Source organism: Brachyhypopomus gauderio, chromosome 9 (assembly GCF_052324685.1).
Source record: "Brachyhypopomus gauderio isolate BG-103 chromosome 9, BGAUD_0.2, whole genome shotgun sequence".
Lineage (NCBI taxonomy): Eukaryota > Metazoa > Chordata > Actinopteri > Gymnotiformes > Hypopomidae > Brachyhypopomus > Brachyhypopomus gauderio.
The window spans coordinates 6,843,861-6,858,096 of record NC_135219.1 but is presented as its reverse complement, the minus strand read 5'-3'; the positions used below and the strand labels follow the sequence as shown (position 1 = coordinate 6,858,096).

Here is a 14,236-nt window from a genome sequence, read left to right as displayed (position 1 = left end):
AATTTGCGGACATTTTTTATAGTGCAGGACTTTAATAGAAATATGTAACCTGTGACCTATTTATTTAATAGCTTCATACAGACGTTTCTTGTGTGAACATGCACGAGAGTGACTGCTTCCCACGCCTTAAGTTGATTTTGGAAAACTTGGTAGATTTTTAGTTAACTATGGGGCAAAGAGGTGCTGGGAGCCGACTGATTTCATTAGAGTCATTTCTTCCACAGAGTCTAGTGTGATGACTCTAGGCGGGGAGGGAGCCGATTCTTCGGAGCCGACTCCCAGAACAAACCGTGGCTCATCGTCTGTGTTCTTTCTAGGGCATGGAGCATTAAAAATGAGGAAGTACAAGGAGAAATTCTAAATAACAATTTGGCTGATTTCTCTATGATTCAGCTACACACTCAGAAATTACATCACACCATTTCAAGGTGAGTTTGTTTTAATCCCGAGTACACGATTGAAGCACAACCATGAATTCAAGATTAGCCAGGCTACTCCTGCTAGCCAGCGGGCTAACGCGAGTCTCTAGCAGCGCTAGGCCGCTGTACAGCCGGCTGGGGACGGTTACTTAACGGATCTTGTGTGACTGTACACAAAACCGATGAAATATCATCCACGCACAATACTATACTAGCTGGGTGAGCCATTTGTACACGGAGTGTATTGTCAGCTTGTTCTCTTCGCCGTGCAGCAGTTTATCTAGTGAAGTGTGTTTACACGGTTGAAAGTGGTTATTAAAGTTGCCGGTGTTCTCCGTTATGGCGGTATGTCATTATCCAGACGGACAGCTCGCTACCGACAGCCCAGAACAGGCCGGACTCACTCTCACACCCTTCAACGAGGACCGACCTGTCCTAACTAACTTCAGCGAGGACGGCACCAGCCAGCTGAGAGAACCGCTCACATAACGCTAGCTGGTCGGATAACGAGATAGACGAGTTGAACAACCAGCTTGGGTTAGCTAGGATTGTAAATACTCCTACAGGGTAGTTATCTAGTTAGGGTAGTTAGCTAGCTAAAACGAGATACGAAATGTAAATTAATCTTTGTGTGCTCACTACTGATTAGAAGGGGATTATCGTCATCCAAGGACATCGATGAATAGCTATTAATCAAGCTATTAATCAATTGGTTAAATACGTTTGATAATGCACTTAAAACACAGTTGCGATGTAAATGGACAGACAGGATGTTGATCAGTTAGTGTTATTTTGGTTCACGGTCTTCACGACTTGTCAAAAGTACTAGTGGGATTTTAGTAATCTCAGCGAGTCTCTGAGTCACCAGTGTAGTTTATCACTGTACTGCTTCCCCAGTCCTGGTTTAGTGCTGTGCTTACTCGCAGGAACACATTACTAAAACCATTGATATATTTCACAAATGCATGAACCTGGAATTAAAGTTACTTTAGTCAGGTGTATTGGATCAGTGAACACTTTAAAACATGAAGGTGTATTTCAGTTGCTGGTCAACACTGTCCCGTGAAGTGTCCACTGCGAATCCTTTGAGCCCTGAGGGTGCAGTCGGATGATTTGTTTGCATTCGTTTTGAGATCAGAAAATGTGCATGTTCTAGACACGCTTATTAAAACACATGACTAGCAAGTGGGACGACCCTAATAATATCGACAGTGTTTTTGAAATGTTCCGTCTTCGGTTTACTCCAGGCCAGATCTTATTTTTGTATGCATACGAACTCCATATGTGCAGTCTGGCTGTGGCAGGAAAGGCAGACGAACGATATGTTGGGGTTCAGTGTATCCTCAGCTGGTGTCCCTTAACCTTTTTGACCTAGTGAATATAGAGAGCAATCTTTAATTTAACTCGCATGTTTCTCTTGTCTTTACACCATGTACATATAAAGTTCACAAGGTGTGTCTATTTCAGAGATCTGTTTGTGCTGAACCGGTCTAATATGGGGACACACCTGCAGTGCAAAGAGACAAAATAATATCTGCAGCAACCCAAGTCTTCCACATCCTATTTGGCTCTAAACACACCAACTAAAATTATTAGGTTTGTTCTTGTCTGTCGTCCTATTGTGATATTGCTCAAGTTAAATTTCTCTAGAGATCGCACAGAGCTTTCCACAATTCAGACTCCCGATTGTGCCTAAAGCTCCTTACCTACGTGTATAATTGTATTAGTGCTTTGAGTTGCAGTATCTATGTTTCAGAAGGTTTACAGTCAATATAAAATAAAATTGAGTCACTACAAAAGCTTCATTGCATTATAAAATTACTGGCTTAGGTTGCAAACACATGTCGGGGAAGGATGTGGGAAGGGGGTTAACCCTGCTCAGTGCTTTTGTTTTAGTCCCTAGGCCTGGTGTAAACATGATTTGGTGCGCAAACATACCCCAAAAGGGTAATAATGACACCTGCTATGTGTGATCAGTGAGTTCTTTATTGCTATTACCAGGTGAAAAGTCTCAGTGGTGTAGGATTCATTCGTCACTGTAATGAGGGTGAATATTGTGCTGGCTATTCAGGTTTCTCACCTAATAATGCACTTCATGATGCTAAGTGAAGCCCTTGGGGTTAGGGTCTCCTCATTTCTTCTCTTCCAGTCCCTGCATGTAAACTTTTGCCCTTGCCCTCTAAAACTTTGTTGCTTTCGCTACCAGGGATGCCTGAATGGATTAAAGCTGGTCAAAGCAGCTGTGCTGGAGCTCAATCTTAACGTTTAAAGCCATTTGTTCAGTAGTTTACATTTCCCCCCCAAAATCCATCAATTAAAGCAGGACAAATGTTATCTTATTTTTTCATTTATTAGAATGACGTCTCAGTTAAAGAGTCAATGGCCTGAAATCTGATGCCATATCAAGTTTGGGCCTAGGTGTTGTATCTGCTAGACTAAGGTTTTGGGGTTATCGCACGACAGTTCCTCATACTGACTGGGAGGAGTAATGGTTTGAGATTATCAAAAGGTAATAATCGTCTTTAGGGGATGGTATTACAGGATTGTGCTGGCACTGTGAAGCTTAGCCAACATTCAGACCAGCAGTGCATATCCTCACACACCTGATCAGTGTCATGTTTACAGCTGAATTCATAGCACACCATCTTTCCTCATGTTTCTCTCTGCTTTTGGGTGAGAAAGGGTCAGAATGGCACCAGCATACACTAGTGTGTTGTCCTGCAAGTGCTTGCTTTTATTGACTTTTTTGGGGGGTATTTGGCATCTGAACTAACATAACGCTGCAAACGATAGATGTTGCACAGGAATTTGGACTGGGAATTCTATATGACTGGGGGGGTGCAATACTATCATATTGTCACCTTTCATTCACAGAGGTTAACAAAAAGCTGTGAAAATGTTTAACAGCATTGTTCTTAGTACTGGACCCCTCACACCCTTAAAGTAAAAAGGATGGGTGAACAGTGTGGTTTTTTTGTATGTGACCTATTGTGGGACCTTAAGAAATATGCGACTCATTCTAATATGCTCCTCAGTGCCTTAAAATATTTGTCTCTTTTCATTTTGCAGCTGTAAATCATGGCAGAACCCAGGCAACACTCTGACAGGCCTCAGAGGAAGATGTCTACTTCTGGAGACAGTTTATACAAAGTGTTGGGCCTGGAGAAAGGGGCTTCGGCAGAGGACATTAAAAGAGCATATAGGTAAGAGTCTGTAAGGAGTGCTTTTAGTAAACAGTTAAGTTTAAGACCAAACTAAAACTTTGTAGTCCAGCATTCCTCTGGTATGACTTCTAAGGTGCCAACACTCAGTATCAGCACAGTGTTTTTATTTACAATTTTGATATATTGTGAATTTCATAAGGCTATAAATACAGCTGTTCATGCTGTATATTCCTCTATTAAAGCAATGACATTTAGTAAAGAGACTTGGGTTTACATGTACGTCCACTCTGGCACTTGCCCCAGGTCACGTACCAGTACGACCCTTTTACACTAATGCTTGACCCGTGTTTAGGTCAGAAGTCCAGTGTAACAAAGGTACCATGGAGATCTGGCCTAAATGTCTTTTGAAGTAAACGGCTTCTTGATTAACGCTGAGCTGGGCTCCATTCTCTTTTCCCTGCAGGAAACTTGCCCTGAAGTACCATCCAGACAAGAACCCAGACAAGCCCGAAGCAGCCGAGAAGTTTAAGGAGATCAACAATGCTAACTCCATCCTCAACGATGAGACCAAGAGGAAGATTTATGATGAGTACGGCTCCATGGGCCTCTATGTCTCTGAGCAGTTCGGAGAGGAGAGCGTCAAGTACTACTTCCTCATGTCGAAGTGGTGGTTTAAGGTAAAAGTTTTGTTTTGAACGGACCACTTTCACAGCTCAGATTAACTTTTCCAGGAGCAGAGCAGAAGTTTGAAAGAGACTCCTCGTTTCTGTTCTCAATGAGAGCCCCCTAGTGATGGGTTTCCCTTGTGAGAAAGTGTACTAATGTAATCCAGAGTCAGCTTTGTTCTTGAAGAGTAAGCACAAGTAAGAGATGAATGAGTGTGACCTTTGACCTAGCAGGAAACTCATTCTGCAATTGTATTAATGCAGGAAGTCAGAGGTTTCAACTCATTTTGATCTTCCTGGCTGAAACTCCACCAGCAAGACAACGCAGGGCTCGGTGTATGAGATTCAACACTGCCAGTCATGTCTACTTTGCAGCATTCCCTGAAGTACTTGCGCTTTAAAAGCCCACAGCGACTGGTTGTGCGGTAGGCTGTCGCACTGCTGCTGGCCCTAAGCGTGCCTTCTGACCCGGAGCCAGGATGTAGACGGGCTTGTGTGTGGGAGGGCCGCTGGCTGACGGAGGTGTTGTGCTCCACAGGCGACGGCGCTGTGCTGCACCGTGTTCACCTGCTGCTGCTGCTGCTGCTGTTGCTGCTTCTGCTGTGGAAAGTGCAGGCCGCCCGAGGACGAAGACAACTACCAGTACGTGGACCCGGAGGACCTGGAGGCACAGATCAAAGCGGAGCAGGACGGCCCAGGTGAGTCCCCGTGAAGCTAGTGCTTATCAGCATGGGGCGGCGTCTCCCCGGGAAAGGTCAGCGCCTCGATGCAATCTCTCCACTTTATTGGGTTGTGTCAGAGCATACGCAGATCTTCATGTCCAAACGGGTAATCAGGCAGAGAAGTCACCTGATTCTGTTCCGTCTGGGAGAACAACAATGCAGATATAACTCTTTTGCGCATGTAAACTGGAGTATATGATTGAAGTGTGAAAAGACATTACTGATGAATCAGCCATTGCTAAGTAATACACACCATATCCAGTGCAGCTGATTTCAGTCATAAAATTAAAACAATATGCTCCATATCATCTTTAGATACGTGCACCACTTAGACCGCTTAAGACCACATGATGATTTCTCAGACCTGCATCACTGATTGCCTTGACACGTATTGCGGAGATGGATGAAGTGTTTCTGCTAAGGGCCTTTTTGTCCTTGGTTGTCTGCCTCCAATGGAGATGAGTCATCTGCAGACTTGATGTTCCATTAGCTCCTTAGTCGTCTGAATTGCTGGAGCATGGGGTGGATCTTGGTTTGTTTTCCGTTCCGAGGCCCTTGATGGATGATGGCAGGGATGAGCGAGGCTTGTTTTTGGATCAGTGGTCTCCCATATCAGTTGTGTGAAGGATTTGTGGCTTGTCACTTGGAAAGACTAAAGATGACATTTTAAAATCCAGTATTTTTGTCACATGAGGTGCATTAAAAGCAGTGTTTGTTTTTCAAACATTGTGTGTGGCTTTGTGCCTACCCATTGGTCAGCCTGTTCTATTTAAAGGACAGTAGTTGTTTGTTAGGATTCTATGGTGTTGACAACGAAGGCTGCACAATATGGACTAAACTGTATGATGTATGTAACTACATAATGTAATTGAATAATATTTATGACTAAGGGTCTCAGGGTGCATGCTTCCTATAGGGACATGTGAATACCAGTGAGCACAATGCGCTCAGTTTATACTGGATACTGCATACTTGTCCTTGTAGTAGTATACAGCACAGTATCCAGTATGTGACAAAAGCAAACCATAGTATGAGCCCACACTAATGTATTGTGGCGAAGTGATGGAGCCAGAGGCTTCTTGCTCATTTTCAACCGTTTATTGAACCAAAACAATGCTGGCTCTTTTGAGAAGGGTAATAGTATTGTGAAGGAGAAAAACTGCATTGAAAGGAAAACCCACTGACTCCTTAAACCCAGCCAGTAATCACCATAACGGTGATTAGGTTGAGCTCCGGGGGCACTCTGGGGACCATGAATGCCCCGCCCACTAATTATCAAAAGCAGCGCTGTGAACATGACTACTGTATAATGTTCCACACCCCTAGTTTCGTGTGTCTAGTAGCGTGATTTCTCCATCCATACCGTGGGGTCTGAACCGTGGAGTTTATGTGCCGTTACACCCCCATTTACGACACATGGTGAACCCTTAATTTAGCATGATTAAAGACTCACCAGTATTAGTTTTATAAAAATGGTTGATGGTTGGATCATGACCATATTGGATCATGTGAATGTTCTGAGTGTGTTGTGATAACATATTCATAATGTTCATTTAGAATCTCTTAATAATACTATGATTACTTTGAATTACTCTGAATACTATGATCAGCTTTTTGGCAGCCATGTGTATTGCCAAAGCTACTATTAATAGCTCTATATTGTTATGCCTGACTGATGATTCCTTACAACCTGCACTTTGAGATGTTGCCTTTATTTGAATTTGTTTATTTAGTGTAGCTTTTGAAAGAATATTTTTGTATTGTTTTCACATGTAAACAATCCCAAATGAGAGATTTTTGAAAGACACATGGAAGTAAAACATGAATACATGACAAATGGGAAAATACACACATACATTAATACTGTTGGCATAGTGAACAAAAATATGAAAAAAATGCTTGTTTTATGCTAATGAGGGGAAGTGTGGGCCTTTTCTTCCCCTGGACAGGTGAGACGATAGTAGTGCAACCCCTGCCAAATCCAGGCCCAGAAAACCTTGATGACCCGCTGGTGTCAAAATGACTCGTAAGACTCGTGTGTTCAAGTGCCATACCCTCATCAGCATGTTCAGCCTTTGCACGTATTCTAGATGGCCTTGCTGTTCCTACACTTCACTTTGGTTTGCTTGTTCATTGCATGGAGTTTGATCACCATGTTTATTTATAAATAAAAATTGGTGGTGTTTGAGTTTGCAGTCACTTGATCTTGTTCTCTAGCAACCATTTTTTTCTAAAGATTCAGTCTAAACTGAGATGTTTTGAATTATTTAGCACTATGGAGTGTTACGTTTTCATGATTGAGCATTGAAGACAGATTGAGTGATCATTTAACAATAAGTAGTCTAAAGCTGCTATTTACAGTGGAGTGGCTGACATTACTTAAAGTCTACTGATTTTAAAAAATCTTCATGCTTCAGTGGTTTACATGTAAACAAAGTCATTTAAGACAGTCAGAAATGTTGACAGTTGTAGCATTAGCAAGCAGTTATAGTGATGTCTGCACTACAAATATTGCCATTTTATCCATTGTCCAAAATGAACAATACATTCACACAATTCACTTCAGTTATGTCACCCTGATGTTGGTAAAATAGATTTAAATTTATGAGAAAATGAAAATATAGGCAAATATTGTCTCAGGCATCAAACAATGTATTTAAACCATTTTGTGTAATAATATAGCTTTAGAGCTACTAAATACTTTGGACATCTTGTTCCCAGCATTCACTATAATTGTGAACAATTCTGACTCTTCAGAATGCTCTAAGCATTCGATTAAGCATTAAGACTTGATTTAATTATCAGCAAGTATCAAGTGCTGAAACCCAAAGTCATATGCATGTGGAAACTTCCAGGTCAAAAAACCTATGGTTGCATGTCTGTCCAATAACATAAAGCATTGCTTGACCAATAACTGTATGTGAACAATTCATTTTCTTGTGTATACTTTGAAACTTTTCAATGTCTAAATTGGTTTGTTCTGGTCTTGTGTGTGACCAACAGGAGACTATTTGACTGAAAATGTATAAAGAGATATATACGTAAAATCATTTAAAATGCTTTTCCTGCTTACTTTCTTTTCATTAGAGTAAAGTTTATATCATCCATATTTCACAAAACAAATGTATTTAGAGATTTAAATGCCAGGCACGCTGGTTTCTGAGTCCAGTCCCTTACTGACTGAATTAGGAAATCAGGAGTGTACGATTCTCGATCACCATCGTTGATTTGGGTTTGAGATTGAGTAGTGTGGATCCCTAGGTCAGATTTGAGCATCTAATGTTCATCATCAAAAAACGTTCTGTCCTCACCACCAGTTTTTTTTTTTTTTTTTTAAGGGTTGGTTGTAAATATTTCACCTTCTACATGCTGCTGAGTGAAGTTATGTTCAATGTTGTGGAGAAATTTGGCTTAACACTAAATGGTGCATCACAGACAGAGAGAGAAGAGTTATTTCAAACACAGACGTGGCTGTTCTGCTGCTCTCTTACAGCTCTATAGAATCTGTTTGGTCCATGTTCAACGCAGCACTGAATGTTCCCTCTGTTTCCTTCTTTCTCCTGCTTTTATTTTTCCCAATTTTTCTTCATCTTTGTGTCTCCTGTGAGAAGTGCGCATGGCCAACACTGTTTTATGAGAATTGATGGTACACGGTGATTCACTATGAACTCATCCTCTCTTGTTCCGCCCTTTTGCTGCACACGGATGGTGCTCATTAGAGGGACGATGAGCTGGCAGAGCTGTATCAGGGAAGGGGAGGTAGGTTCCTCATGGCTGAGCTGTGCCCACCGTGGAACGAGAACATAAAGCTCAGAGCAGCTACCACTACCACTGAGATATTCTGGGCACAAAAATTCCCTCTTCCGTTTATTAGTCAGTTAGGTTTCCACCCTGCAAGACCTTTTTGAGAAGCTGCATATGTGCTCTTGTCATGTGGCGGTAGTGAGTCATTTCATTGCTATACCGGGGTAGTCCTCCAAATAGTTTGAAATGTTGAGAAGATACTGACTTTTCCCACTGCTTATCCATTCGGGCAGGCAGACTAAAAATTCACTGGCTAAACAGAATTTTTACTGTCTTGAGCTGGGCCTGTCACGATAACAACATTTTCAGAACGATATATTGTCCCGCGGTGAAAATGACGTTATCGCGGTGGCACCGCCCGTGCGCGACGGCCTCGCGCGCTGTCGTTCGCGAGATCGTGCACCTCTCGAATTTTGTAACTTCGGGCGCGCCACGCTTCAGCGCTATGAATAAAGTCGGGCTCATAAACATTTATAAGGTGGAATTAAAGCACTTATACGTCACTTTAAAGGTCCATTTCAATATTTCCCAGCACGTTAAACTTAATTAAGTTAAATATTTATACATATACTCAAAATAGTTCGCTTTTTATCACATTATTTAATGGTAGTTTATTTTCAACAACGTCTTCACGTTCTCTCATGTTTTGTTCTGGAATTACAAGAGGCTCGTATTTGTTAACGTAATACAGGAGAACTGTTCAGTCAGACAGATATTTGTTGTGAAACGAACAAATTCCAGCACTTTTCAAACTTGAAACACAAAGCATCATTAAACTTCGTCAGGTAGATGTTCCTTCCCCTGTTGTTGAGGGGAGTTTCTTTATACTACCACACAGAGGTGGGTAGGAACGCGTTACGTTACATTTACTCCGTTACATTTACTCAAGTAGCTTTTTGGACAAAATGTACTTGTAGGAGTAGTTTTAATATGAACGACTTCTACTTTTACTTGAGTAAATATGTTGTGAGAAAAACGCGACTTTTACTCCGTTACAATCGGATTTGCGCCGCGCGCTACCGTTACTTTGGTTTTGTAAATAGTCTTTTCAGTGAGAAGACTGACCAACGTCTAGTCACCTGAGTACGAGTGACCAATCAAATGAAGCCGGTCAATCACGTGATCACATACGCAAACTTTCTCCACCGTAGCAAGAAAGTGACAGAAAAACCTCCCGAGCATCCCTGACCTCATACAGCCAATGTTTACATTACAAACGTGTAAAAGGACAACTATATAATGCGCTGCAGGGTTGCTATATAATGCGCTGCAAGGTGAGATTTAAACCGGGGTGGGGGTTTGGGTGGTGAACGTAAATTGTTGACGGGGGGAGGGGTGTAAAATGGACACAAATTAAGTATTATATCGCGATCGATCGCCAGTGGTTGGCGCCAGAGCGAACCAGTAACTCATTGAATCATAGATGTGGATCAGTGGTAAATAAACTGGATTTTTTTTTCGGCGTGAGATAGCGGACGTGTGGCGTGAGAGCGTGTGAAGACAGCCAAATGCGTGAGTCTCACGCTCAATGCGTGAGAGTTTGCAACCTTGGCGCTGCCAATTGTGTCTGCAAACGTGTGGACATTTCAGCCTACAAGAACTCAACATCAAATATGAGGAAACACGATGCGATAAGTTTGCTGTATGTATAATTTTGTGTAATGCTATATCTCTGAGGCATAACGTTTGTATGATGTAATTATTAAATGTAACGCAGTGCAATACTAAAAACCAGTTCTCACACTGATTGTACACACTAGCAATATAGGATGATTTCGGACAACAACGCTTCCACCGTTCGCTGAGGTTCGCGGGAGGTGGGTGCAATCGCGCACTACGCTCACTATAATAAACAACCATTAACAGGGTTGCCAACTCTCACGCATTGAGCGTGAGACACACGCATTTGACCGTTTTCACACGCTCTCACGTCACACTTACGATATCTCGCGTCGAAAAAAAATCCAGTTTATTTACCTCTGATCCACATATATGATTCAATGAGTTACTAGTTCGCTCTGGCGCCAACCACCGGCGATATGGATCGCGATATAACACTTAATTTGTGTCCATTTTACGTTCGCCACGTTACGTTACGTTTAGTGCTGTCAATTCCAGGTGCCGCGATTAAAAGTCCTCACCAGGATTTTGCTCAAGCTTGCTAGATTTTCTAATTAGCAATCCAGGTAAAATTAGTGGAATCAACACAATCCAGGAAGCCTGAGCAAAATCCTGGTGAGGACTTTTAATCGCGGCACCTGGAATTGACAGCACTAGTTACGTGATACGTTTGTTGATCCTGCTTTGCATAGGTTTCAGTACTGAGTACTGACAGTGATCCTGATTTTCTGATTTTGTCCAACTTCTTAGAGGAAGATGCACAACCTGTCAAAACATCTCTAGTACAGAAGGCTAAAAACAGACCCTGCCAAACTTCCATGAGGGAAGAAGGTTTCTGACTGGGAAATACACCTGATTTACCAACATTTTAATTCATGGCTCACTCTGCAGACAGCTGTCAACATATAATGCCACTGGTTCAGTTGGACTTGACGCAACTCGGTTGTCGCCTTCTGTGTGGTTTTCATATACAAGTCAATCAAGCCAATGTAAAAAAAGTTGAACTTCAAGAAAATTACCTGAATAATGAGTCAGGCAATGTTTTTTAAATGCTGTCAAAGTAACATAGGGTTTTATCCCCCTGGGCAATCAGGTGTTCTTGATCTGTCCTGCAGGTGATAAGGAGTTCAACAAAATTTTTGTAGGATAAGTCCTCTAAAGAAGAAAAACCTCATTCCCTAGATGTAAAATGTGGCTTTCTTTCTTGTCTAAGGAAACGTCTCTTCTATGAACCTGAAATGTTCTCGATGTGAATACATTTTGGATTCTGACTTTGTCCTTGTTGCTCTTTCTGCAGGCTCAAGTGCCCCAATTGTGATTCAGCCACATTCCACTATCAACACTTCAGAGACCACTCACTTTGTAGCCAACCAGCCCGTGTACTCCACCCAGCAGTGAGCCGCTTGCCCCACCCTGGATCCTCACTGTGGGACCCCAACCATCCCCGATGGGACACTGCGCATTAGTCACCACTGCTGGAGGACCTGGGACTGACTTAAGTGGAAGTGAATGGCTGTTCACTAAAAGACGGGGACCTTCTGTCAAGCTCATGTCCACTATTTGTCCCAGTTATCTGTCTTTGACAATGTATCGCTCTTATCCAGAAAGCTGTCTTGCTGTGAGTTTGTTACCACTAAGCCCTTGGATCCTTTTGGGGGGGTATTCTGGGACTGATTTAATTGTATCTAAATAATAATAACACTTATTATTATTATTATTATTATTATTATTATTATTATTATTATTATTATTATTATTATTAATAATAAATGTTTTAATCAAGTACCATGGGTTCAAAATCTTGTCTTGGTGCATGTGAATCAGTAACTGCATGCCCTCCCAGTTCAGCACTTCCTCTCTGTTAATATGCTCCTGGACATCTCGACCCATGCCCATGTCCAATGTTAAGGGGCCACAAAATGCCTGTTAATCAGGGTTTTTTTTTTTTTTGTCTTTTCCTTTTCTCCAATTTTGCAATTTGGAGACTTCCCTGGTTTAGGTGCTTAGTCATGCAATAGTAGCTCAACTAGCATTTCATTTTAGGTTATCATGCTCTCCCTCTGGTCTGACTGTCCTTTCTCACCAACACCAGCCGATGCAGCTCTGTAGCTGCGGTTTAGTGCTCAGCTCTCAAAGGCAGGCTCAGTCTGTTTGAAAACTGCTGGTAAAAGTATTTACTGCTGTGCACTTTTCTCTTCCAGGCTTTCAGAAGACATTCTGAGTCCATGCAAATCTTTGGTTTTTCCATGTCCCTCATGTTCAGAGTTAATCCAGTAATGAGGAGTAGAATATTCGAATGCAGTTTAGTTGAAAGGACTTAAAGCATCAGGTCGATGTTGGGGAATGCTCTGCCAAATTATGTTGCTGCAGATTAAACATACATATGTTGTTTAGTGGGAGTGTACAGGAACATAAACGTTTTTTTAATTGCTTATTTATTTTAAAGCAACATTATGTGCTGTATAACAGTTTTAAGTCATTTAAGTGGTGTACTTTGTAAACTAATCGTGTATGTGTGGATGCTCTTGAACTGTTTTGTTTACCATTTTCACCAGTTTCTTTTATTTTTTTTATTTTTTAGATTTAATACCCAAGTTATTGCATTATTGCTTCTGTTCTAGAGTTTGTGGTCACCCTTTCAATTTATAACATTTCTTTCGTACCAAATTATGTAACATGTACCTAATATTCTCTTGTGACATACAGATATTTGACTACAACATTGCCAACAAAATGTAAATGTACAAGTCCATAGCATTTCATGGTTCATTAAGTTGTTCTTAACTGCAATGCCTCATGATCTGTACTCTGGTTAAATGTTAACTACTCCATATGTTCTGCATGAACCTCTATGAATTAGACCAATGTTATTTTATAGTTTTACATTTTCCCTATTTTTTTAGGGGAGGGGGAATCAAGCATACAATTTTGCCACCAGCATCCAGTACACTTGAAAGTCCCTTTCAATTTTAAACCTGCATTTTCAGAAGCGCACATATGAACAGAGTTGTCTGTTCGACCAAAAGAGCTGATAGCGAGTACAGTGGGAGACCTGAGCCTACTGCAGGGCAGTGACTGAAACGTCTTCTGCCATAAGTCTTCCTCACCATGGTCCTCTCTCCTCCACCCTGCCTGGAGACCAACAGGGACCCTCTTGCTGCAACTGACTGATTAAAGCTCTATCATTGATTTATTTTACGTTACTGTTCACCTTTATTCTTTGTCCTAAATTGTTTATTTATATTGAATCTAAATGAATTAAAAAATGGAGGGGATTTGTAAACGTCTTGTTTGTGCCTTGTTCTTTCAATAGGTCTCTTGGTTGAGACATGTTGGGCATATTGGTCTGGGTCTTGGCAAGGTGTGCAGTTCATTCATTCTGTTTATTCCAACGCCATGTGTTGATACCATGCGTTAATACAATTTTTGAACCAATGCTATTAGTTTAATGATGAATCCCCTTTGTATGTCTGTGTGTGTTACACTAGTTCTGTATGTGCTATAGTTGGGCCAATAAACCTGTAATCTAATTAGTGACAATACTAATGAAAAATTCTGCTGTTATGCTTCAGCATGAGGCCAGTAAAGTGGAGCTTGAGTAGAGACAGTAATTCCGGTGTGTACTGACGTAGGTGGCAGACAACAGCTGCAGGTCATTTCTGTGACTCGAATGCCTTTGGATGATGGAATAGCCAGGTTTAGTACAGATTAACAGCTGTTTGCCAAGTTTACAAATGGCTTCATACAATGGAGAGAAAGATGTTTGCCAAAAAATGTTTTACTGCTTAGTCATTTACAAATTTACAAGTCATTTTTAATTTTACAAAATTATATCTGTGGAA

At 41.4% G+C, this 14,236-nt stretch overlaps 1 protein-coding gene across 7 annotated transcripts; it reads left to right on the top strand.

Moving 5' to 3' along the window:
• The first annotated feature begins 102 nt into the window (after window positions 1-102).
• Window positions 103-13,677, top strand: dnajc5ga (DnaJ (Hsp40) homolog, subfamily C, member 5 gamma a). Of its 7 annotated transcripts, XM_077016736.1 has the most exons (7): window positions 112-428; window positions 3,489-3,622; window positions 4,047-4,260; window positions 4,787-4,946; window positions 6,920-6,996; window positions 8,690-8,729; window positions 11,692-13,677. In XM_077016736.1, the coding sequence occupies exons 2-5, from the start codon at window positions 3,498-3,500 to the stop codon at window positions 6,991-6,993; spliced, it is 573 nt and encodes a 190-aa protein (XP_076872851.1). In that variant the 5' UTR covers window positions 112-428; window positions 3,489-3,497; the 3' UTR covers window positions 6,994-6,996; window positions 8,690-8,729; window positions 11,692-13,677. The 7 variants fall into 7 exon arrangements, with proteins under 7 accessions (XP_076872847.1, XP_076872853.1, XP_076872851.1 ...); XM_077016732.1 differs by lacking the exons at window positions 6,920-6,996; window positions 8,690-8,729 and adding an exon at window positions 1,887-2,015 and having other exon boundaries at window positions 103-428; XM_077016738.1 differs by lacking the exons at window positions 8,690-8,729; window positions 11,692-13,677 and adding an exon at window positions 8,582-8,598 and having other exon boundaries at window positions 111-428.
• Window positions 13,678-14,236: the final 559 nt, after the last annotated feature.